The sequence below is a fragment of the Epinephelus moara genome, chromosome 9 (assembly GCF_006386435.1).
Source record: "Epinephelus moara isolate mb chromosome 9, YSFRI_EMoa_1.0, whole genome shotgun sequence".
NCBI lineage: Eukaryota > Metazoa > Chordata > Actinopteri > Perciformes > Serranidae > Epinephelus > Epinephelus moara.
This window is the reverse complement of record NC_065514.1, coordinates 2467711-2494841: the sequence shown is the minus strand read 5'-3', so window position 1 is coordinate 2494841 and position 27131 is coordinate 2467711. Positions and strand designations below refer to the sequence as shown.

General features: G+C 39.4%; 2 protein-coding genes across 3 annotated transcripts in view; both read right to left on the bottom strand.

Moving 5' to 3' along the window:
* sec14l7 (SEC14-like lipid binding 7) overlaps window positions 1-12569 on the bottom strand; it is a 74906-nt gene extending 62337 nt beyond the window's left edge. For both annotated transcript variants that reach the window (XR_007570509.1, XM_050053871.1), the window contains exons 1-7: window positions 12419-12569; window positions 9127-9202; window positions 2650-2693; window positions 2485-2547; window positions 664-852; window positions 209-304; window positions 38-98 (exon numbers count right to left, since the gene is read on the bottom strand). Coding sequence is in view for 1 of the 2 variants with exons in the window: in XM_050053871.1 (XP_049909828.1) it covers window positions 38-98; window positions 209-304; window positions 664-852; window positions 2485-2547; window positions 2650-2693; window positions 9127-9202; window positions 12419-12472 (583 nt within the window). In the remaining variant the exon portion in view is untranslated. The remainder of the gene's footprint in view (window positions 1-37; window positions 99-208; window positions 305-663; window positions 853-2484; window positions 2548-2649; window positions 2694-9126; window positions 9203-12418) is intronic.
* Window positions 12570-15197: 2628 nt separating this feature from the next.
* Window positions 15198-27131, bottom strand: part of zfyve16 (zinc finger, FYVE domain containing 16) — a 39213-nt gene continuing 27279 nt past the window's right edge. The window contains exons 13-18 of the mRNA XM_050053814.1: window positions 26406-26556; window positions 26244-26324; window positions 25991-26153; window positions 23678-23783; window positions 23404-23580; window positions 15198-20779 (exon numbers count right to left, since the gene is read on the bottom strand). Of these exons, the coding sequence (XP_049909771.1) occupies window positions 20621-20779; window positions 23404-23580; window positions 23678-23783; window positions 25991-26153; window positions 26244-26324; window positions 26406-26556 (837 nt within the window). The 3' untranslated portion in view covers window positions 15198-20620. The remainder of the gene's footprint in view (window positions 20780-23403; window positions 23581-23677; window positions 23784-25990; window positions 26154-26243; window positions 26325-26405; window positions 26557-27131) is intronic.

Here is a 27131-nt window from a genome sequence, read left to right as displayed (position 1 = left end):
ACTCAGAGACAAAGAGTCAGAGGATCTGCTGACGCACCTTTGATCAGAAACACCCTCTTCAGGCCCTCTGGATAGTTGTCTTCAAACATGGTGAGGATCTACAGGAAGGAGCAGACACAGTGATGTCATCATTTATCATTAAATAGGTTTTAAATTTAATTTTCTGTGAGGGAACGTTTGGTGATGACACTGTGAGGAGGTGACGAACCTCTCCGTACGTCTCTATGGCAGGTTTCCAGATGTGTTTCAGTCCGAGTCCTTCACAGTCATAGATCAGAGTGATCGCTTCAACGTTCTGCCCCAACTGAGACAGAGAGGAGACGAAAGGAGGAGTTAGAGGAGGAGGAGAGGAAATGAGACGAGATGAGACAAGACGAGGAGTTAGAGGAGGAGGAGAGGAGATGAGACGAGACGAGACAAGAGAGAGGAGAGGAGACCAGACAAGACAAGACAAGACAAGACAAGACAAGACAAGACGAGACAAGGAGTTAGAGGAGGAGGAGAGGAAATGAGACGAGACGAGACGAGATGAGACAAGACAAGGAGTTAGAGGAGGAGGAGACGAGAGGAGATGAGAGAAAAACAAGAGAGGAAAGGAGACAAGAGGAGGAAAGGAGGACAGAAGAGGAGAGGAAACAAGTCAGAGGAGGAAAGGACGTTGACCTTCTCCGACTGCCTCTGACACTCCCTCTGCAGCATCTCAGTGTGTCTGATCTTCGTCTTCATGAAGTCTTGTTTGGTCGCCGATAGCAACAGACCTTTAGGGTCCAGAGGGCCGATGACATCATACCAGATGGGACTGCCCTCTCTGTCGTATCCACACATCCCTCCAGACACGTACTTGTCAATCACCTGATGGGTGACAGGAGACACACTTAAAGTCTTTATCATTATTACCAGAGCTGGAATGTAACTAAGTACTTTTACTCAAGAGCTGTACTCAAGTACTAGCCTGTGTCAATTTCCTGTTTCTTATTTTTGTTTATTTATTTTTTTCTCACTGACTTGTGCATGTTTTCAGGTTTGTTATTTCTCTAACATGTTGCTGTTACCATGTTATTTTATTTTACTGTACTCTGGTTGTTTTTAAACGTGCTTTATAAATAAATTTGATTTGAAAATCACATCAAAAATCAATTTTCATAATATTTATTTGGCACTTTTTATTTGATTTTCTACGGAAGTGTATTGCATTCACTTGACAAATAAAAAATTTTTTTTTGTTTTATTGAGTAATTTTTTCTGTTTTTCGGAGTATTTCTTTCATTCCTTTCTTGAGAGAGCTTGCCATATGTGTCCAACTGATTCTGGAGAAACACTGCAATGTCCAGCAGATCTGAATGGGCTTTTCATCTGGATAACCGCAAAGGCCTAAGGTGCCTGCGTAAAGTCGACAAACTAATGATAACACCATCTATATGACTTAAAGACAAGAGTGTCTCCCAGTGTCTCAAACCCAAAACAAAGTAAAACTGGATTAAACTAAACAAGCGTCATGTTTGCTTCCATTATATCCAGCTCTCAAGAAAGGAATGAAAGTGTCTGTTGTTCTATTGCTCTCTGAACTCAGAAAAACAGAAAAAATTACCACGAAAAACAGAAAAATAAAAAAATTAAACAGAAAAACAGAAAAAAAAATTACCACGAAAAACAAAAAAGAAAAAATTACTCTGAAAAACAGAAAGAATTACACCGAAAAACAGAAAAATAAAAAATTACCCCGAAAAACAAAAAAGAAAAAATTACTCCGAAAAACAGAAAAATAAAAAAGTTACTCCAAAAAACAGAAAAAAATTACTCTGAAAAAACTGAAAAATAAAAAAATTACTCCGAAAAACAGAAAAAAATTACACCGAAAAACAGAAAAAGAAAAAAATACTCAGAAAAACTGAAAAAATTAAACAGAAAAACAGATAAATAGAAAAATTACTCAGAAAAACAGAAAAAATTAAACAGAAAAACAGATAAATAAAAAAATTACTCAGAAAAACAGAAAAAATTAAACAGAAAAACAGATAAATAAAAAAATTACTCAGAAAAACAGAAAAATTACACCGAAAAACATAAAAATAAAAAAAATACTCAGAAAAACAGAAAAATTACTCAATAAATAATTTTTTTTTATTTGTCAAGTGAATGCAATACGCTTCCGTATTTTTCTGTCTGAATTATGTTTTTTATTATTATTTGAACTTTTAACAATTTTACAAACTTACTTCTTACTTCACTGTGCCCTCATGCTGTCAGATTTCTTAACTTAAAAAAATAATAATAATTTCATTTAGAGATCTGTCTGACTGTTTATTTTAAAAAAGTTTTCTTAAACCCATTCAGATCAAGAGAGCCTTGTGGCCCCACTGTGACGCTTTGGCGACTTCTGGTGAAGGTCATGACCCTCAGAGATTTATGGCTCTCACAGGACAGCCATGTTATAGACCATGATGCATTGCTGTAGATTAAACTCGACTCAACTAGTGTTTGTACCTCTGGAGGTTTCCAGTCAGATATGATGGAGTCAATGTTCATCTTCTTCCTGAACTCCAGATGCTGCAGACAGACAGACAGACAGACAGACAGAAACATGTTAGCTGTCCACATCCTGTAGCCGTACAAGAGAAATAATCAGTAATCAATAAAAGAAGCGCTAACCTTTCTGATCATAGTTTCAGCTTTCTGAACGTTGAAGCTACGAGCTGCAAAAAGAGAAAGATACTGATGAGTACATTTACTAAAGTATTTATACTGAACGTAGTTTCTTTCCATTGCACTTCAAATATATATTCCACGTATACTTATACTCACTTCATTAGGTACACCTGTTCAACTGCTCATTAACACAAATAGCTAATCAGCCAATCACGTGGCAGCAGCTCATTAACATTGAGTCATGTATACATGGTGAAGACGAGCTGCTGAAGTTCAAACGGAGCATCAGAATGATGAAGAAAGGTGATTGAAGTGACTTTGAACGTGGCATGGTTGTTGGTGCCAGACGGGCTGGTCTGAGTATTTACTGGGATTTTCAGCACAACCATCTCTAGGGTTTACAGAGGATGGTCCCAAAAAGAGAAAATATCCAGTGAGCCAAAATGCCTTGTTGATGCCAGAGGTCAGAGGAGAATGGCCAGACTGGTTCAAGATGATAGAAAGGCAACAGGAAGTCAAATAAGCACTGGTTCCAACCAAGGTGTGCAGAAGACCATCTCTGAAGCAACAACACCTTGTCCAACCTTGAAGCAGATGGGCTACAGCAGCAGAAGACCACACCAGGTGCCACTCCTGTCAGCTAACAACAGGAAACTGAGGCTACAATTCACACGGGTTTTCTCACCAAAACTGGACAATAGAAGATTGGAAAAACCACATTCAGATGGAAGCATGGATCCATCCTGCCTTGTATCAACGCTTCAGGCTTTTATTTTTCCTCTGCTGATGATCACTGATTTATAAACACTGGACCGGCTCCAGTCGAACATTATCTGATAATCACACAATAGAAAATTTGACACAGTTAAAAACAGTTTGCCTGTTTTTCAGTGGAAGCAGGAAAACTGTTGGAGGTCATCAGCTAATGCAAATATTGATCTTTGGTCACAGAGTCGTCCCCGATCGATCTGAGCCTCTCTGCCCTATGGAAACAGACACAATGTCCTCACGTCCACAAACCACCCGCTCAACAGACAGACAGACAGACAGTCCAGGGACGAACAGAAACTCTGGACAACATAAATGATACTTCTAATAGTTTGTTCATATTCGAGGTTAGTTTTTGCATAAACAAACCTTTAAAACCAGTTTTAATTTATCAACTTCAGTTTGTCCAACAAGCTGCTTAGATCTAAAGGAGCGGTGCATCCAGTTAACTCGCTGCAGCTTCACTGAGGTTGAATTTTGTTCTGGTAAAACAAACACTGACTGCAGGATGAGACCACTGAGCCGAGGACATATGTCTCATGGCCACGGGGTCACGCGGTCACAGGGAGGAACGTTATAGGAAATTAATTACTGATTAACCAGAGACAGGTGGACATTTAATCAACCATGAAACTCTTGAACTAGAGAATGAAATTTCTGAAGAAACTGCGGGTGAATGCAGAATAGCTGACGCTACACTGCAATGCTCGCTTTGAATGTTGAATTATACCATTAATGTTTGAATACTGTGGAATATTTTACGATTGTTTAAAAAGCTGACGCTACACTGCAATGCTGGCTGAAGTGTGTAAGAAGAAGGTGAAGTAGCAGGAATAGTTGGAAAAGTGTGAACAGTTTAAATTAGTATGAATGTAATTGAAAAGTTGAATGATACTCACAATGTAGAATATTTGATAGGTTGCTGAAAAGCTGACGCTACGCTGCAATGCTGGCTTCTAACACTGAGTAATACCATTAATGTATGAATGAAGTGTAAAGGTTGTTTGAAAAGCTGACGCTACAAGAACAAGGTGAAGTGATATGAATAGTTAAAAAAAGCTGAAAAGGGGTCAAATTAGTATGAATGTCTTTGAATCGTTGAGTGACACTGATAATGTTGAATTTTTGAAGGTTATATGAAAAGCTGACGCTACGCTGCAATGCTGACTAAATGTGTAAGAAGAAGGTGAAGTAGCAGGAATAGTTGGAAAAGTGTGAAAATGTTTTAAATCAAAGTTGTGGGAAAAAAGGCTCATTCACTTTCTCGCCAAGAGTTTAATCAGACGACTGAAACCTCCCTCATGTCGGTCTGTTGGATATGAAGAAAGATATGAAATATGAAGACGGTTAGCTTAGATAAAAAAAGACCTACACATCAAAACTTCTCACAATAAACATACAGCAACACATCTACTGTATATTTCTCTGAATTCTTAGCTACTGAGAACAAATGTCATTTTTGCAACGATAAACCAGAATCTTTCACGCATTTATTTTACCTTTGTATTCATTCAGTTACTTTTTGGACTCAAATGAGATTATTTTTGTGTAAAACTGATCATAATATAAAAATTGGTGTGAAAATGTCTTTAAACATTAAATTCTTAGTAAATTTACGGATTATATATGGTAAATATCACTTGCATAAACCCAAAATTTCACTGGATTTTTATGTGAATTTAAAGAATATTTTCAGACTCTGTTGTTGTCTAACACTAAAAAAAAAAAACAGTAATAAAAGTGAAAAACTATACGGAGCGACATCACTTTTCTTGTGCTGCTTTCAGACGCCTTTCACAAGTATTAAAACCTTTGAACCCTGAACTGTTGATGCAATTTCCTTTAAGAACACAATAAAAAAGGCAATGAGCAACTTGGTAAGAAATGTCCCACAAATTGGGAAAAAAAAAAAAAAATTGATAAAATTTAAAAAAATAAATAAAAAAAAAACAAAGAAAAAAAGAAAAAAGGTGGGAAAAACTATATTTATAATTATTTGGTACATACTAATTATACTTTTTAAGCACTGTTTTTAAGTTTTTTTTGTTTTTCACTCTCTTTTTAATTCTATTTTTTTAAAATAATTTTCTTGCTTTTAATTTTCTCTTTTTACTAATTTCTTGCATTTTTTGGGTCATTTCTTCTTTCGTTGCTCATTGCCCATTTTTCTATGTTTTAAAATCAAGCCAATCTGCTCCGGTTTCAAAGGGTTATTCCATTTTTCAAATAACCATCATTCTGCTCTTTATTTTATTAATTTGTCAATTTATTTTTATTCATATTCTTGTTTCTCTGTTTGCATTCAGATTAGCTGAACATGGAAAACAGTAAAGAAACATGTTTTATAAAGATCCTCTTTGTCCATTTGTGCTATAGTTTCAAAATAAAGGGCCCATTTGCACATTGTAAAAGATTAGATTTTTAAAAAAGATATTAAAAAAAACTTTTATTGAGGTTCATTTTTTATCATTTTATTTTAAATGAAAGCTGGCTGTCTTTAACCATTTAGTACTTCTGATGTGAGTTTAAAGAATATATTAAGACTTTCAAACTTATAAACACTTTTAAAAAAAGTAATAAAACTGTTAAACTGTACAGTGAACTCTTAACATAACGTGTGATTTTATTTTTGTAATTTTTCAGTATAAATTAGAATTTATTGCAAAAAATATGTATTAAAATTTTATTTTTAAAATAGTAATAATAATAATTATTATTATTGTTAGCATTATTATTATATTAAATAAAAAATATTTCTTTATTCAAATTTGATTTACTGATTTTTTTTATTTTATTTTAATTCATAATTTTGTCTCTCCGCTGTTATGTTGACTTCTTGTCTGCAGCGTTTTTCAATTAAAGTTAAAAGAAAACAAATATCCAGGGTGACTCCGCCTCTCGCCTGATGCCAGCTGTGATTGGTTCACCATTTACAACCAATAGACTTCACTGTTGGTTCAAACTGCAGAGCCTATCAGCACCATCTGAACCACTGAGACTGGTTTCATAGAGAACTGACTGACACGCCTGTTCCCTCTTTACAAATGCTAATTATGATCTGACATTTACAGGCTCAGTTTCTTCAGACCTGCAGTGATGTAATCCAGGACTGTTACATGTAATGGAGTATTTTTACTTTGTGCTGTCAGTACTTTTACTTAATGTAAGGATGTGAGAACTTCTCCCTGCGCTGCCTGTATTTAACCTCACAGTAACACTCGACCCGACTGAGACCCAAACAAAACCCCGGCTGCTTCTTGACTTATGATAATTCAACATGTTTGAGCTGCCTGTGAGGGAGACGGCCTGAGGCTACGCTCACTCTCTGCTCCTTCAAACCTGTTCCCATGTTGTTACTCTGGACACCAGAGACAGTTTCAGTGTGAGAGGAAATAACCAGAGCTGGAGGCTTCGGTATCGACGCCTGTCAGAGATCTGATTTGACTCTACACAACAGTATTTTTTCTTTTAAAGTTTGCTTCTCTTTAAAAGAAATGTAAGTGTGTATCAGATTATATATTTATGGTTTTAAACATTTAAACCAAAGATTTATTGTTTTCTTTCTTGTTTCATTTGAAAAAAATTCAGGCACAAAAAGGTGGAGCTAGTTTGAACTACTTTATAAACAGTGAGCTAGTTTAGTCCAGACACACAAAGATACACAAATCTGTTCTCAGTTTTCTCTCATCCATCATTTTTTGGTGAAATACTGAATCATTTAGTGTTTTGGGGTCTTGAACTGTTATTTAAACAACTCAAAGACATCGAAGACGTGACAGTGAGACAAAACTAGACACTAGCCCGTTTTACACCGCCTGGTCAAAGCAGAAATTTCACACCGTTATGCCACCTCGCCGGTCTGTATATAAGTTACAATCACAGAGTCGGAGGACAGGTGAGACGTTTTAACAATGTATTATGTGTATGATCCACAGCGAGAGGTTTAAAAGCAGCTGTTAGCAGTTAGCAGCTAACTCAAAGAGGAAGGACAGCGGCCGAAAATGTCCACAAACTGTGAAAACAATGAGGTCCAGGAGCTCCTTACCCTCCGAGCAGAGGACGAGATCAGCCGCCATGTAACAGGGACGCTAAATGATTGTTATTGACACATTAATGCGATTGTTATCGTTTATAATGCGCTGCAGGCACGTCTGTCATATGTCACACTAGAGGCCGACGCTGTTGTGTTACATGTCACGCCTCTTTCGACTACGTAACGTCAACGTCAGCACGCTGTTTACCATCACACACTGGAGCGATGTGGTGTCGCCATTGTTTGGGTCTGGGTAAAAATGCAAAGCCAACAAAAAGAAGGGACGTCATAGCAGCTCTGTAGCGCCATCTCTGTATAAAAAGGGCTACTGATTTCATGTAAGAGATCACAAGCCAAAAGAAGAGTTAGGAATCTCTGGTTTAAGCTTTAACAACGTGTTATATTTTATAATCTTATGTGTTTTTACAACTCAATCTCACTCCAAACTCAAAGTGGCCCCTCGGCATCAGATACCAACGCACAGAGACACCCTTTAGTGGCGGTATAAGACGCGCAGGGTGCTCTGGGAACTGCGGCCGTATAAAGAGCAAGAAAGTCTACATAGGGTGAGATTGAGGGAGTTGGATGGGTCAAACAAACTCCGGACTTTCACCCAGGAGCCCGCTGTCTGTGTCAATAGAGTTATTTTAAAAACAACTTAGTGTGCTCGTATGTGTAGCGTGCTATGCTAATGACGTATGTCACAAATGCCATGACGTTATATTCTGTTCGTAACAAACGTATTAATTTAAGCCAAACCATGATGTTTTTTCTCAGCCCATCCTCGTACAACTGTTCCGATGATATCCTACAAATGAGCTCCCAATGTATGATGTCATGACCTTCACGTACAGTTACTTAATTAATGTAAAGTTAGGGAGGTTAGGTTTAAGCAATAAAAGTTACTGTGGCTATGTTTAGGAAAAGAACATGGTGAGGACGCACCTTAAATTGACTCATAGCTCACAGGGATCTGAACACGCGACTCCAGAGGAAAGTCATGGGTGGAAGTCCGTTTTTTTAACCTGCCTCCCTACAAGTGCTCGGGACTGTTTCCTTGACTACTGCCATCAGCATACTGGTCATATATGGGATACGTACGAACTTTTGGTGCATTACTTTCGTAGGAAAACATACAAACCTAACAACGTGCTTTTGTTGCTGAAATGTAAGGAAGTATATCTAGAAACAAAGTGTTTCACATACGCTGTAAATTTGCCCATGAAATCGGAAGTTTATTTTGAAAAGACACAATGCAAGTAACGAGCGTAAATTGACACATTGTCCCTGAGCATCCAAAACCGACACCAAAGGGGAACCGAGTGCGTCATATTTTGAGGAAATTTAGTAAGAAAACAAACGAAAAACTTGCGAAAATTTTTATTTTAGAGGAAGAGTAAAGTGTGTTGAGTGAAGTGTAAATAAATAATGTTGTGTTTTTGTGCTTTTTTCCACCATTTTAGTTCATTTTTAGTAACTTAAATTGTGCTTATTGTACTTAACGTTACTGTAATTTGAAGCGTTCTCTTGCACAGTCTCCTTCAGGATAAATAAAGTTCTATTGAATTGAATTTAATATTTTGATGACATGACGCTTGTTTTGCCGGCATCGTACACACACACAGACACACACACACACATGCTGAACACTATGTAAATGCAGTGTGTGCAGGTCTCACCTCGGAGCCAGCGGAGGAGGTAGTGGTCGTGCTGTGCAGGCAGGTTGGGGAGGATGTCCTGGATCCTCCCCCGAAACTGGAGGCAGAGAACCAGAAGGAGGAGAACATCAGTCACACATCGACATGCAGGAATAGTTCCACATTTTCAGAAATACACTTATTTGCTTTCTTGCTGGGAGTTAGAAGAAAAGATTGACACCACTCTGATGTTTGTACGGTAAAAATGAAGCTGGAGCCAGTTAGCTTAGCTTAGCATAAAGACTGGAAACAGGTGGAAACTGTTAGCCTGGCTCTTTAACTCTGAAGCATGTTATAACTTGTTTATTTAATTTGTACAAGAACCGAAGTATAAAAATCAAAACCCAATACGTTTACATGTTACAGAGCCAGGCTAGCTGTTTGCACCCGTTTCCAGTCTTTATGCTAAGCTAAGCTAACCGCCTGCTTTATGCTTTTTAGCATACAGACATTAGAGCGGTATTTTAATGTAACTAAATCTCATTAAGAAAGTGAATAAATATATTTCCAAAAATGTTCAACTGTTTCTTGAAGGTTAATTCATTAGTGGACTGACAGAAAAATGATCAGCGACTATTCTAATAATTCGTAAACTGAGATTAAAAGTCATTTTTAAACAATATTTCCCCAGTTCCTGTCTGTTGTGAGGAGGTGCTGCTTTCCTTACAGTAAATTAAATATATTTAGATTTTGGATAAAATGAGGAATTTCATGACATTGTATCAGGACATTTCATAAGTCAAACCATCTAACAATTAGTGAAGCACCCTGAGCGAACATTAGTGTAATCCTATAATATTCATAATATATTAAAAATATATAAAATATTAAATAAATATAAATAAATAAAAATTAAAAAAATTATGTATATGTACTATATACTAATACTACACTGTTAAAATTCTCTGTTACAAGTAAAAGTCCTGCACTGTAAACTGCTACTACAAAACAATAAATGACCCAAAAACTCAAAATGATTTTTAAAAAATTAGAAAAACCACTCTAATGTTTATCAGAAATAGTAGTCTATTAATTTTCTGTCGTTATCTCAGCTGTATGTAATTTACAATAAAAGTAAAGTAACTAAAGCTTTCATATGAATGTAGTGCAGTAAAAAGTATTTCTGTCTGTAATAAAGTGGGATGTTATTAATAAGTGGCATAAAAAGAACAGACTGAAGTTAAGTACAATACTTGAGTAAATGTACTTAGTTAGTTCTGTCTGTGTGCACTCACAGTTCCCGTAGTATATACTCAGTGGTGGAATGTAACTGTAATATAAGACTCTATAGGAATATTTGAGTCATATTTCCCTCAGTGTTGGAAGAAGTACTCAGATCCTGAACTTCAGTAACAGTGCTAATACACCAACATTAAAAGTATCACTTAACACAAAGTACTTAAGTATCTGATACATAAAACGACCCTGTTCAGAGTGTTTATTTATATTATTACTCACATTGTTTCTTATTAAGTCACATTATTACCTCAGCACTGTACTATAAAACATTTTATTTTTTATCCAGTTACTCTGCTTATAAAACAGCGACAGTAAGCTGCTTTTCAGGTTCAGATTTTACCTTAAAAAACAAAGCAAAATAATAAAACAACACGTTGTTTAAAAAAAAAAATTGAACACTTTTTACTGCACTGTATTTATTTTACAACTCTAGTCACTTTTTAGATTATTGTTTTAATCTGAAAGATGAGATGATTTTAATAATCAGACACGCTGAGGACTTTTATCTTCCATATTGTCAGACTTCTCTTAATCAACATTTATTGAGCAGTATGTCCGACTTTCGCCCCCTTAACTTTCTCCTTGTCCCGTTGTGTTTCTCCCTGACGCCACGGGATGCCATTAAACTATAACAGCAACCAAAATAGAACAGGCTGCAGTGAGAGTCTCTCTCCATGGGATATTTAAAAATAGCAGCTTTGTGCATTTAGTCCTTCTCAGGCAAGCTCAGGGGTTTAGTGTTGCTGTAGCCCACAGGAAGTGAGGATTAGAATATATGACCTTCACATAATCCGCTCCAAATTAATCTATATTTTTAAAGTCATTACTAAAAGTGTGTGTCATATAAAAACTAAAGTGATGGTCAAAGTTGTCACAGTGAAATTTAAGGTGTGCTGATGGATTCACGTCATCAACTCATGCATTGAGTAACATTACAAGTTAACGTTCCACCTTAAAAGTTGCCGGCAGTCGGCCCAGTGAATGAAGTTATTTTTTTCTCTTTCATTTTATAGTTGTAGTTTACTGATGTATGAACAGAGGTTACATAAAACCAGAGTGACCGTCCTCTACTGACCAATCAGACTGCAGGGTTTCTAGCTCCACCTTTTAGTACCAGATCTGTGTGCTAGGTACCCCAACAGAGGGGGGACCAAACATGGGGACGCTAAGGAACGCTTCTGTTGGTACCATCCACAACTTTTCACTGTGGAAACAAAGCAAACTGAACTGAACTGAACTGAACTGAACTGAACTGTTCGGTGGAAATGCAGTTTATGGGTCATTTTATACAGAAAAAAATAGTCTCACTACAGTAAAATGGCTGCTGTGGCGCTAACATGATCACACATGGATAAAACTGGTCTTGCTGAATCCACAAGAGTCTCAGCTCTCCAGTCAGACCCAGTTTATGCAATTCAAAGTCTGTTTCAGGTTGCCTATATGCAGGAATATCCAAACATATATGAGGAACAATTCTCATTCAGACATGCTGTTTTATCCTCGCCAGAATTTTGCCTAGTTTACAAAGCTAGCATGAGCTGGTTGGTGCCATTTAATTCCTTGGGTCTTCTAGTTTCGTGATATCATCACTCTGGCTGTAAACTCAGCCCACTACAGTCTCTTAGATACAGGAATGTCGGCCTGACGGGTCTCAGAGGGTTGATGTCAAATTTGAATCTGTAAGGTACCCAACTGTAGCTGATGAATAAGTAGAGCAGATGGTTACTGAGTTCAATATTTCCTCCTGAGATGCCGTGAAGTACAACTTAAAATAAAATAAAAATACTCAAGTAAAGTCCAAGTACCTCAGAGTGCAGTAAACGCACCACAGAGGAGCAGAGAGTAAGAACAATGTGAGTATAAACACACAGCAGACAGTTGCAGTTACCATAGGACCACTGTGAGTGAAACCACAACAAACACAGCAGAGACAACAGAGGACAAAACACTCACCCTGCAGTCACAGGGCAGGGTTAGAGATGATCAATACACTCAGTGAAATCATTGAGACCATATTGATTTGAAATGTTTTTACCTCAGTTAATATCTCAGCCTGTTTGGGGCTCAGGTCTCCCACTCGTCCGCTCATATCTGCTGCTGCTGTGTCGCTCTGACAGAGGCTGTGAATGAAGTGAGCACTGGAGGGAACCTGCAGGTCGACGAGTAAACACCACGCCTCCTACACACACACACAACACACACACACAAACACAAATATGCAGGTGGACTTTCATCCTTCAGTTGAAGCTTGTTGTTGCGACACTGTCACCCTGTGAAGAGTGTTTGCCAGAAAAGAAGCAGCTGTCGAAGAAAAGTAGAGAAAACACCACAGGGCAGAAAATAAAAGTTAAAATAAAAAATAAATAAAAGTATCTGCATGACTTTATCTTTTATACAAGAGCTAAAGTAGTTAAACTAGTCGGATCACGCCATCCAAACCCCCTTTGGTGGGGATCACTGGCCCATGTAGCCCTGTAATAAGCACCAACCCCCGCTTTTGTGTTCTTGCCACCCCAATAAACAGCACCCAGACGTGTTCAAACTGGCCTGAAAGGGTTAAAATCTTGACACCCACGGCAAAAGTGACTTTTAAGTTTAGCTAAGACCTAGAAAGGAAAAATATATACAGAAAAGCTTTGAAACTGTACTTCAAAAAACATATTTTGGGCGAAGTCCAGGGTTCCTACACATTTGGAATTTCAAAATTCCATACTTTTCCATACCCTAATTTGCAGAATATGCGACATCTGAGTAAATATATCAGTGTATCATATTTCACATCATATTTAATTGTTCTTAATAGGCGATTGTAGCCAAGTGCCATAATGGCATGCAAATAAAAACTCAGGTAAGTTCAATGTCTGGGCTGAGGCAAAAAGGTTGGGACTCTGGGTGCAAGCGATGCAGTAACGACATGTCGGTGTTTTTTTCACGTGGCTCAGAATCGCCTTCTCCCCCATGTTGGCGATGTCAAACGATTTCACACAAAGCTTGCATCTAGCACTGTGTGTGAATTGGGAATCCTTGGCCAGCCAGTATTTATATACGGTATTGTCAAGCCATCCATCCAAAAACTTGCATCTACCCATTGTGAACCACGTGAAACTCGTCTTCTTGTCGAAGGTGCAGTGTTGGAGTGAAACTTGATACCTGGGGGGCTGGAGGAGGGTCATGGGGCAGCGGACTGGTCATACCACTTGTCAATCAGGTAAAAGGGGCGGTATGTTTTCTGAGACGTTTGCTCTCACACAAACTGTGCTTGGCCCGGCATAAAACACGATCCGGATTGATTAAATTATTTTTGGAAATACCTAATTTTCTATTTTAGAAAACGGTATTTTAGAACAGTGGTAATAGTCTGGAAACATAAATATTTTTCCATACTTTATTTTTCATTTTTATTTTTCATTTTCCATACTTTTTAATACCTGGAAATTGATCAAATTTATTTCCATACTTTTCCATGCTTTCCATACTTGCGTAGGAACCCTGGAAGTCATTAGGCCCGTTTCCACTGAAGAAGTTCCTGGTACTATTTGGGGAGCAGGAACAGGAACGTCCTCTCGCTCGGCCCTCTCAACCACCGTGTCTCCACTGAGAGAGCGGAGTAGGAGGAAGGTTCCTGTAAAGTTACCGGGCTCTGGATGTGACGTAGTCGTTGCGGGACCATTTTGATTCCTCGTCTGCTGAGTTTTAAAAATGCCACCTCTAATACCAAGGACCATGGATGTCGTTAAAATTGATCACAAGCCCAAAAAATGGACTTGCATGCTGAAAGTTGGGACCTCCAGAGTTTCCCCAAAAATCACACCCCTATGACCTTTTGTTTGACCGTGAGAAGTTTGGGAAGTTGGGGAGGTGGACCGGAATGTCCAGGGGTCATCCAAGGGATATTTAGGATGTTTTTAGTGCAGCACCTCCAAATCTGAGGCCATGGTTCTTTGACAGAAAACGAGGGTTGGGTTGGGAGAGAGTTACTGCCTCAAGAGAAGGATTCAAGTATCTCGGGGTCTTGTTCACGAGTGAGGGTAGAATGGAGCGTGAGATGGATCGATGGTTTGGTGCGACTTCTGCAGTGATGCCGGTGCTGTGCCGGACCATGGTGGTGAAGAGGGAGCTGAGCCAGAAGGCAAAGCTTTTGATTTACTGGTCCATCTACGTCCCAACCCTCACCTATGGTCATGAGCTCTGGGTAGTGACCGAAAGAATGAGATCACAGATACAAGCGGTGGAAATGAGTTTCCTCTGTAGGGTGTCTGGGCTCAGCCTTAGAGATAGGGGGAGGGGCTCAGACATCCAGAGGCAGCTCGGAGTAGAGCTGCTGCTCCTTCACATCGATGGGGGTCAGCTGAGGTGGTTCAACATCTGATCAGGATCCTCCTGGGCGCCTCCTGTTAGAGGTGTTTCGGGCACGTCCCACTGGTAGGAGGCCCCGGGGCAGACCCAGAACACACTGGAGGGATTACATATCTCATCTGGCCTGGGAACAACTTGGGGTCCTCCAGGAGGAGCTGGAAAGTGTTGCTGGGGAGAGGGATGTCTGGGGTGCTTTGCTCAGCCTGCAGGCCCCATGACCTGGCCTCGGATAAGCGGATGAAAATTGATGGATGGATGATGGATGGACAAACGACAGAAATTCCATGACTTCTCCAAGTTTTCCATGACCACTGGAACCCTGTACAACACTTCTAAGAAGGACGGGTGCGGAGGCTGCCTTTGTTCTACTTTTAAATATAAAATAAGAAACCTGTGCCACATCAAATAAAATTCTGGAATAAAAAGATCCCAAACATTTTTCTTTTGTCATAAAACTCATTTTATTCTTTAAATACACGAGCTGTTCAGAAACTGATGATTCGGACCCAGATACCAGGTTCACCAAATAAAAAGCTGGTGCGTATGAATAAATAGATGATTTACACAAAGGACACAATCATAAAGCAGAAAAGTTCTTCTCTTTTTGACAAAGATGTTTTGATCACCCTGGAAAGAAAATATAATAATTTACCTCCCAAAATATCACTGCCCTGATAGATATATGTATAACATGGAGGAAAATATATATTCTTAAAATTATTCAGTTTCCAAAGCTCCAAAGTTCAAATAAAGAAAATACGGTTAGTGGAGATCAATCAGCTGTCCAGAAACTTCCCAACAATGTTTCAGAGGTTATTTGCACAGCAGGTGAAACATGTCAGCTTTAACCCGTTTGGTTTACGTTGAGCATCAGATGTCACTGTTAAGCACAGGCCGCGGTGTTTCTTCTTCAGACGACTCAGAAAACTACCAAAATCAGTCAGGTGGAGTGGATAATGAAGACATGAGCGATGAGATCAAACATGTACAATGTGATAAAGTTTCAGTTGCTTTTAAATGAGATATTTCTGAATTTTGGGTGAAAACTTCGACCTGATGGTGGCGCTGGAGGAAACGTTAGAAGACTGCTTAAAGGAAGTGGACGTAGCCTCCGAGTCTGAAAAGTGAAGCCTTCGGCCCCCATCACACAGAAAGCGTTTTAGCCACTTTGTTGCTGTTTTTAATGTAAAAGCTCGCTCGCTGTTTTTGTGTTGCTAAACGCCTGGGGTTTCTGCGCTCTGGGCGCCTGGCTCTGAACTCCTCGAGTTGAAAATGTTAGAAGGTAGCTGAGGCAACAGTTTGTTCAGTTATGTTTTGTAGCTTGCCTACTTGCCAAGGACAATGGTGAAAGTGAGCTAACGTTAGCTTACGCAACCCATGTACGCTACCACTTGTTGTCCTCACCACCACAGAAGGAAAAGGCTTTTTGCTCGCTGTTTTTGCGTTGCTATGCGCCTGGGGTTTCTGCGCTCTAGGCGCCTGGCTCTGAACTCCTCGAGTTGAAAAAACTTCAACTCAGAGCGTTGGTAAAAATGTTAGAACGTAGCTGAGGCAACAGTTAGTTCAGTTATGTTTTGCAGCGTGCCTACTTGCCAAGGATGATGGTGAAAATGAGCTAACGTTACGCAACCCATGACACTTGTTGTCCTCACCACCACAGAAGGCCCACCTCTCAATTCATCTGATTGGACAGTGAAAAAAAAAAAAACAGTGATGTCTGGGACTTTTCAAGTCTGAGTTAATGTTAAAGGCTTCGAGGCGAAGCTGACTGAAGGCGTTCAAGATGCTCCTCCAAAAACGCGAGACGCACAGAGTAGAAAATTCGTGGCGCTCAGCAACGCAGAAGCAGCGAGCAAAACACTCTCCAGGCTGCTTCAACCACAATCTGCCTGATCAAGTATGGTGTGTTTTAAACTTATTTTGGTATCCACTTAATGTCACAGTTAACATCGACCCAGATTGCTCTGAAGTCAAATACTGGCTCTTGCTCAGTGACTTCCGATGTCAGACATCCATGAAAAAAGCTGTCCTTTCATGACGGCACGATACGCGACCAGTCGGCATTATTGTTTAACAGCACCCAACGACGTCAGGAGGAGATGCGGCGGGAGAGCAGCGAAAGTTAGGGGGCAAAAATACGAGTGGGGCGGGGTGGAAGGGTCCAACAACCATCAACTTTCACCCGCGAGGAAACTTTTTCCTCAAGTTTCTGGTCTAAATCTCTAGTTTCAAGTCTTCTTCAATATAGCATGATGTTCATTTTGTAAATTATGGTCCCATTTAGAGAAATACTTGACCATAAAGCGGGTATTTTTCAGGGCGTGGCTATTTTGTGACTGACACGGTGACCTGTCACCTGGCATAGCAATGTGTATCCATTGAAGTGTCTTAACAGCCATGAACTTTTGTTTGAGTGTTGTCCTTTGACCCTCTGACAGTGTGTTTTCAGTTCAGCTCTAAAAAACCAAGATGGCGGCCGCAGTTCACGAACCAATGGGTGACGTCATGGTGGCTACGTCCACTTCTTTTACACAGTCTGTGGATACTTGAGTCTGAACCAAAGTGGTGGATGCACACCATTAAAATCCAAACAGTCAGTTACGGCGGCTGACCTCTCTGGTGTTTACTGAACATGACGGATGTGGGGCGAAGGTAACTCAAATCAGTCGTAAACTGGGCAACATTAAACAAAGATGATTCTCTGCAGGTAAATTTACACTGAACTTTGTCCCAAACCTCCTGATAACAGTGTTACGTCAAACCACCTCAGTGACAGACGTCCCAGAGGAACACTGCACCTGACTCAATTTAATCCACGAGTGACTGAATTCAGCAACTAAATACGGAGGTGAATAGGTGACAAACACGCAGGTTGCATTTACTTGTTTTATATGATGAACACATGAAAATAATGGTTTTGTCGATTATTTAAAAACTATTGATTTATTACAGAGAAACGGCCACTAAATATTAAATATCTGAGCATCAAGACGTTTTGAAGTCAACATCAGAAGTAAAACTGTATTATCTGTATTATAAGATCAAAGCCTGCACATTAATCTTTACGCATTGCATCTTGGGATTATATAGTTTCCACCTTGTGACAAGATTATTTCTGCGTGTTTTCTCCTCGTCTAAGTGCTTCAAGGAACGTCTCCGCACAAACTGCAAAATGAATGTAGCCTATTATCGTCCTATCAAAAATATGAACTCTTATTTTGTTTAGTTAAAACTTTTATACCAATGATTCCAAAAATAAGTCTTCGTTATTAAAACAAAACAAAATCTCTATGCATACAGTTCATCTTTTATACATTTGGGACGAGATGGCGGTTTTATAAATGGAGAAAACGACAGAGCTGACTTCTGCAAAGCTACTTTAAACAGTTCATGCTAACATGGTTTTATTTTACGGGGATGAAACCTCTCTGAGCTTTTATATTCTGACTTTAAAGAGTGTTTATTAACCACAGCACTCGTTGGGGGAATCTGGCAGTTCAGATCAAGCTTTAAATTTTGTGGAAAAGAAGCTGGTGAAGAAGAAATGGAGTGACGCTGCTATGTTGAGGGTTTCAAAGTGCCTGAAAGCTGCTGTGAGAATACATGAAATAAATTTAAATCGTGATGCTTTGTACTGGTCGGTAAAACACTTTGAGTTCCTGAGGAGACTCCTGCTGAGCTCAGGGCACCAAACACATGAGAGTAGTGTCGATCTTCTCTTCTCAGTCCTGGAAACAGAAGCGCATTTCCCAAAATGTCAAAAAGCCTGCACATTTATAATCACTAATGTTAATGACGACATAAGAAGGTGTGAGATGATTTTCAAATTGCTCAAAGAGCCACAGAATGTGACGCAGCAATCTCATCAGCTGTGCAAAATCTGATCATTTAACTGAGACTCAAAGAACTGAAGCAGACATCATAAAATCTCTGAAAGTAAAAAAAAATTATTTGGTGTTTGAGCTGGAAATACTGACGAACAACAAAAGACGACGCTGTGCTGCTCGATTAAAAAGTATAAAGAAGTTTAGACAATGAAAGTAAAGCAGAGACCAAAGGTGACAGAACGGAGAGTTTTCAATGAGTTTCATCCGGGACAGGATGCACCGGCCACATTCACTGTTAGCAAAATAATTTGTGAATGATGAAGAGGAAGCTCCAGATGACAGATAATCACTCACAAAGTGACGAAACCAACTGGTCACACACATTTATCCTCCTGTGATCTGAGCTGAGCTTCATCTGACACTGTTACTGACACACAGCGGGCCTCGTGCAAGAAAAATAAGCTTCTGGCTAAATCAATATTCTTCTCTCCTGCAAGTTTACTGCGAGCTTTAACAACTTTTTACATGCATACTTTTGCATAGCAACTAAATTCAGCTGCCTTATCGCGTCTCTGTGCAGGTCAACATCCTCTGACTTCCGCGTGAAAACTGGGAACTGTTTTGAATTGCGGAGACATGTTAAAGTCATTTTTTAGACGTAAAACGCCGGAGGTCTGAACCTGAATGCCCAAGACGCCTCAGTTGACCAGCAAACTTTCTGTTGCTGCTGTTACACAAATTTACCCCCGGGGCATTACCCAGCTAATTCTTGTCTCATTTGGGGTCCGACAAAAGTAAATTCATCAAAGTCAGTTCCAAATATTTCAATTTTTTTCTAAGCTACTGTAGCTAGCATATTTAGCTACATCTACTTCTTACAAAAGTGGGCGTGGTTTCATCTAAAGTGGGTGGGAAAACTAATAGATGCTACCTGCTGGAACAGGCCGACTGTTTAAGAACTGTTCACCCAAACAACTTTACACTCGATACTGCACTTCCTTGGGTTGCGAGCAAAACACCTGCCAAGTGTGTAGTTGAGAAAACTAAACGACAAGATGTATAGAAGGATAGAGATTCCTTCAATTTTAGATTGATGAGCGTCATGTCGACACGCCACCATCACGTCAGAACTTTCCTCCGTTATGTCCGTCAGTTTCGGTGCCCTCATGCCACCACGGACATTTTGAAATATTTCCTGTTTTTATCATTTATTTTCAAAGTTCCTGTTTTAACTCTTCGGTGACATTTGTGCGAATTAAACCAAAAAATAAAGCAGACCGATTACACTAATGACTTCATCTCCTGTCAGGTGGAAACGAGACAAGTCTGCGCAGAGTTTGGTGAACGTGAAATAATCGAATGAGCAAAACTTCAGAGAGAAGTTTGGGAAAACGTTCTTGCACGAGGCCCCGAGCGTGTCCCTGTGCAGCGTCATCATAAACCAGCATGTGTGATGAGAGCACAGTACCTTGAGAGGAAATGAGATGCGATTTCTTTTCATCCCTGCGGTTTTTAAGAACGGGGCCAGCACCTGATCACATGTATCACCCTCTGAAGTTACTGTGGTCAGCGATGCGTCATCATTTCATTCAATGAGCCCGTATTAAAATATAATAAATACATCCAAATGAGAGACATTTCCAGAGAGCGTCTGTGGGAAACATTCACTGAGGTGCTCCGAGCTGATGGAGGCCAGCGGGGAGCCTGGAAGGCAGAGCAGAAGAAGAAACAGTTTGGTTGTATTTTGGTCATGTTGTCATCGTTGTTGTTGTTGTTGTTGTCGTTGTTGTTGTTGTAATCCTTGTTTAGTGTTTGGCTTCTTGTATTTAAAGCAGCTTTGGTGAGCACGGAAAAACACACAAACACACGACGCCTCCTCAACAGAAAATCAGTTTACACCCCGACCTCAGAGTGGGAATGTTGTGCCGGCGGCGACGTGTCCGCTGTGACTGGCTGCATGTCCAACTGTGCATTAACACGTCCCGCCGCAGTCAACAGCTTCGCTCTCTGTGCTCAACCACCGTCTGACGTGTGTCTGCATGTGTGTGTGTGTGTTAGATGGTGTGTGTGATGTAGAAGATGAACTCCATGTCCATGGCAGTCTGTGGTACACTGGCGCTACCTCCGTGGATGACGGGGATCAGAGCGCTGTCCAGCTCGTTCATGTAGCGCTGAGGGAGGAGCCTGCCCCCGGAGCCCGCCTGGTACTCCACCTGAGAGCAAACACACAGATACTCACTGCACCTCTTTAACTGAGCACAGGATAGTTTCAATACCGATTCCGATTCCTACATTATATTCATTATACTTGCTATACTTAAACAAGTCTATAATAAACACAAATGCAGTCATACAAATACAAAAACTTTATTCTAACTGTTGCACAGTACAATTAGATGAAAATACACATTTGTGTGTGGTGTGTATGTCAGATTTAGAGCTTGTATCATCTCCCTGAGAATATATAACAACAAAAAGTGATTCTCTGATTTCTACAGTAACACTATTGCCTCAAATTAACCACAGCAATGTAATAAAAAATACTGTTATGCACTGTTATTTACGTGACAACACCTGAACACAACACACAGACACACATTGGCTGTTTTTTCTATCTCTCCCCTCACTGGAAGCCTCGGACCTCCCGCCGCCCGCTCCCGTCTCAAACACGGAGGTCTCCCTCTCCGCTGAGCACCCGGCGCACGCCCAGCCTATTAAATAGCCTGTAACCATGACAACTGTGTGACACAGACTCAGTGCTTTAGTCATTAAATAATGTCGGGCTCGGTCGGGTTTTTTTTTTTTTTTTTTTTTACAATCTAGGAATCGTTTGCAGGAACCGTTACACCAAATGTGATGGAACCGGTTCCAGAACCGGAACTTTGGACCCGGTTCCAAAAAAGAACCGGATCCGGATCCCAACCCTAATCATTACTGTCAATATTAAATAAATACATAAATAAATATCCCAATGAATTAAATATAAATGACTACAGAATAAATATAGATTTGAAATTAATAAATATGGCCTTAACATAAATACATAAATGTAGCTATAAAAATATGGCTATCAAATAAATAAATAGGGCTCTAAAATGAATAAACGTAGCTATGAAATCTATAAAACAGTGAAATATGACCATTAAATGAATGAATAAAACTGTTTATAAAATAAATAAATATGGCTACAACATAAATATATGTGGCTATAAAAAATATGGCTATTAAATAAATCCATATGGATCTAAAATAAATAAATATGCCTTAAAATATATTTAAAAAACGATATATGACTATAACATAAATAAATAAATAAATAAGTCTTCAAAATCTATAATACAAAGAAATATAACTATAAAATGAATAAATAAATATAAATATGACTCTAAAACAAAAAAATGTGGCAATGAAAACTTGAGAATAAATAAATATAGTTCTAACATAAATAAATATGGCTATTAAATCTATAAATAAATATTTCTAAACAAAATAAATAAACATGACTCTAAAACAAAAAGAAAAAAATTAAAAAATAAATAAATTTGGCTATGAAATAAATCCTGAAATAAATGAGAGCAAACACACAGATACTCACTGCACCTCTTTAATTGAGCACAGGTTATTCTAAATACTGAACTGTGATACTGTGGAACATCATTACTGTCAATATTAAATAAATACATGAATAAATATCCCAATGAATTAAATATAAATGACTACGGAATAAATATAGCTATAACATAAATAAATAACTGTAGCTATAAAAATATGTCTATTAAATAGATATGATTATAAAATAAATACATGTAGCTAAATGAATGAATAAAAATGTTTATAAAATAAATAAATATGGCTACAACATAAATATATGTGGCTATAAAAAATATAAATATGGATCTAAAATAAATAAATATGCTTTAAAATATATTTAAAAAAACCGATATGTGACTATAACATAAATAAATAAATAGGTCTGTAAAATAAAAAAAATGCGTCTTCAAAATCTATAACACAAAGAAATACAACTATAAAATGAATAAATAAATAGATAAGGCTATTAAATCTATAACTAAATATTACTAAACAAAACGAATAAATATGGATCTGAAATAAATAAATGTGGCTTTAAAATCTATAAAACAAATAAATATGACTCTAAAATAAATAATTGTGGCTATGAAATCTTTAAAATAAATAAATAAATAAATATGACTATAAAATACATAAATATGGTTCTAAAAAATAAATGTGACTTTAAGCTAAATAAACATGACTCTAAAATAAAAAATATGACTAAAAAAAAATAAATACAAAATAAATAAATTTGGCTGTGAAATAAATGAATCAGGAAATAAATGTGAATATAATGAAATGTAAAATTCATAATGAAATTCATAACCTATTTTATTTACATTTATTTATTAGTTGCATGTTTGTGTGAGTTGCTATATAAATTAAATTAATTTAATTTAATTACGTTAATTTGATAACAAAATTATCTTTTAGGGAAATGCACCAAATAATTAAATACCAAAAAAACACTGACACATTCAGCCAGGTTTTTTTTTTTTTCAGCTGCCCGCAAATACTGAATTTTCTTGTTGCTGAAATGTGATCAACAAATAAACGTGGCTGACCGTGATTCCTCTCACTGGACAGACTATCTCCAAACACCAAACACCAAACAATGTCTGCAACTGCCACCTATTTTACAGCCAGAGGCCTCGATGATGTCACTGGCTGACATTTTAAAAAGGTAAAGGTCACACAGTTGATCAGGCAAAATTCACCAAAATCCCGACCCTCTGCAAACCTAGTTACAAGCTTTCATTTTTACCATGTCCGCCTGTGTGGAGATGCGAAGAGACAGCAAGTTGATGCCACTGGAGGTGAGGACAGCGAGGTGAGGAGACAGAGCGCTGCAGGCGGCCAGAGCCATCTCCTTCTGAAACACGCTGCAGGACGACAGCACCGACGCCAGGCTGCAGTCTGGAGTCTTGAGCTGGTAGAACACCTGGAGGGACATGGAGACCTTCACACACCTGGACTGTCTGTCGTCTTCACCGCACACTGGACACTTCAAGAATGAGGTAATGAAAAGGAAAACTGACCTCGGTGCATCTGATGGTGCGCCCATCTGACTCAAACTCCGTGTCCTGCTGCATCCTCACACTGGTGACTCCATCCAGAGGTCGGCCGTCGACCCCGCTCGTTTTGCTGCAGAGGAAAATTAAGACCTTTACACACTGCGGTCGTCACAAATAACACAAAAACACAAAATACTTTCCTGTGAACATTTTGCATTGAAAGTATTCAGACATGCAGGGATAAGAATTTGCTTCATTTGCAGATCTTGTTCAGTAAAAAGTTCAAACAGATTCGCTCTGAGTGAATCTGAGTTTCCTCTGGTGGACAGTTACACAGCGTATATGTCCAGGGCTTTTATTGTGAAAGGCAAGAAGGCAAGAGGTGGATCTGGTGTGCGCTGCCTTTGTCACTGAAATCTCACTTGTTCCAAACAACAACAACAAAAGCATTAAGTTGTTTTTTCGCAGTGAAATATTCATGTTCTCTGTGGAAGAACTTTGAAATTTGAAAACTAAAATTGTTGCCCCATGTTTGTATGTCTTCAGAAGAAGGGAAAGATATCTGTCAGATGTGATTGGTTGTTCCTCATCACATGGCATGCAGAGTGTGCTGCTGCTTTCCAAAAGTTGAACTCAACGCTTGTTTATCTCGGGGCACAGCCGTTGCGCCCTCAAAAATGGCACTCAGGAACATGTGAGAGCCACAACGGCGTCACTCTGGCGTTTGACTGCACCTGCTGCACGTCTACATCGAAAACAATGATTTTTAAGGCACAAAAAATGTGACGTGTGTACGAACAGTTAAGCATTTGTGTGAATTTTTGAGTTACTGCCAAAAACATGTTTCGTGATGTCACAGTGACCTTTGACCACAAAATTCTGATCAGTTTATTCTTCAGTCTGAGTGAACGTTTGTGCCAAATTTACAAAAACATCCTCAAACTGTTCTTGAGATATTGCCTTCACAAAAATGAGACAGATGCAATGTCACAGCGACCTTGACCTTTGACCCTTGACCACCAAAATAGGTTCACTTTATCGTTAAGTCCAAGTGGACATTGGTACCACATTTAAAGAATTTCCACTGAGTTGTTCTTGAGATATCACGTTCACGAGCATGGGACAGCTGGACGGACGACCTGGAAACATAATGCCTCCTGCCTCAGCTGTCTCTGGCCTGGAGGTGTAAAAATATAGTGACCTGAGACTCATTCACACAAACAAAAAATGCCCAAAATGTGTTTGAGTCACAAAACAGTGAGCACGTATGGCCAAAGTCCATTCAGTCCCTTCAGATGTTTTATGTTTGTCTTAAAAAAATCGACCATGGTTCAATATTTACAGTTATTAGTTATTGACAAGGCACATGTCCCGACCTACACATTCACTCATATACATTTTGTGAACAATAACTGGACCTGGTATTTGAAGACACATCTCTAGTATTTTTTTTTTTAATTTGAACTCTAACAGATGTGTTCAGTTTTTAATATAAAGCTCCATCTTGTGTTTCTCCCACACCGCAGCTCAGCACAGAAACTCTCTGTCTCAGGAAACCGACTAACTTTAGACGATACACTTCCCTCGACTCTCTCATATCAGCTTCAAACAAACTGTGGCATGTATTTTACTCAGAACGAGGTCTGTGGATTTTGTTCACCGTCTCTTCCATCAGACGCTTGTTATAAAGAAGTCTCGGGAGCAGTTCCAGTTTACAGTGTGGACACCTGACTCTTTAAAGACGATCTGAACTTGTCTTTCAATAGACGACAGGAAAAAGTGTTTCAGAAACTATGTTCAGAGGACGTTGGATCAAACGTGCCTCTGTGGCTACTCGGCCTGTAACTGTTTGTGTAATCATGCCGAGGCATCAGGGTCGGGGGTCACGGTCTGGTTCATGCAGCCACACACTGAGTACACAGTGTGTAGTTAAGGTCGGCTGATACTGGATTTTTAGAGGCTGATATAATAAGGTCTCCGGGGCTGGACCCACTGATCAAGCTCCTTTTTCTTCATTCTAACACAAACCTCCAGCTCTGGCGAGGATCTAAGTCCCTGTGTGACTGGTGGAGGCTGTGCGGGCATAGCAACAGTTTGCAAAGTGTCCTGTCGGCGCTAATTAAACAGCCAAACTGATAAATCGGTCATCCCCACTGAACCAAACTTGCACCAAACTCCTCCTGGCTGTGTGAACTCAAGAAAACAAAAGGTAACAGGAGCAAAAACATTTCACTGCTACACACTGCGGCACAAAGAGTTGCCCCATGCATGACCAGCGTGTGTAGAGTGCAGATTGCACAAGAGTGTGTACACAGATGTGTGAATGTGTGCCGTTACCCCGTGTTGACAGGTGAACTCCAGTCGACCCAGCGGACAGTGACGTTTTCTCGGAGCTCCCCTCCATCGTTCCTGCCACAGGGTATGTGGAAGTCCGTCTGCTCCCTCAGGGCGGTGCGCAGAGACTCCATGGTCTCTGGAGGGATTTGCACCATCAACCCATCTGACACACACAGAACAGAAACTCCAGTGAGGGTCGGTGCGAAAAAAGTCAAACACTGTACAATAAGAGTCAACACAGACGTAACTTTACCTTCAACGATGCTGGACTTGGCGATGTAGCCTGAGGAGGCTTTCAGGGCTCCGTTAAACACCACAAAACTGGCCCCAGTCACTGGAACAGAACACCACAGGGTTAACCGACCATATAAAACAGAACCAAGACACAATAACCAGGATTACTGATGGCCCTCACCTGTGCGGGTCTTCCCAGGCTTGCTGTTGGCCTGCGTCTGATAGTTTCCCTCCTCGTTCTGGAAACACACCAGGTGAGAGTCGGCCTCCAAGCTTAACCTCGCCCCGATGCTGATGACGTGCTCGTTGGACGCATTCACCACCTTCTGCATCTGCACGACACAGAAAACATGTTCACAGTTCTGCAGAGCTCAACTGAGGAAAGCTGACACCCGTGAGAGAAACTTGGTCTCCGGCAGCGGTGGAAAAAGTATTTAGATCCTTTATCTAAGTAAAAGTATGTATAGTGAAGTGAAGTCTTCCATGCTGTCAGTGTTTTCCTTCTACCTGATGTTTTTGGATTAATATTCCTGCTGCATTAACGTGTCATTTTCCTGCTGTGACAGGAGGTCAGGGGCCAGTCGGCAGCCCTGCATATGTACGAAGGGATGTTTCTAGGATTTGAGGACATTTAAGGCGTAAGTGGCGTTTATACTTCTGCAGTATCTGTGTCGACGTAACCTCCGCAATAGCATAACATGCACCTCCCCAGAAATGTAACTCCACGTCACAGTGACGCAGACCTCCTGTCTGTCTCTGTAAGCTGAAACCATTTCCCTCAGTGGAAACAAAGCTTTGATTTACTTTAATTTCACAGATAAGAAACAATAAATTGTGAAGACAATAAAGCCTCCACAAAAATAGCATTTTAAGTCTTGTGTGTGATTTATCCTGGCTTCAGTATGAC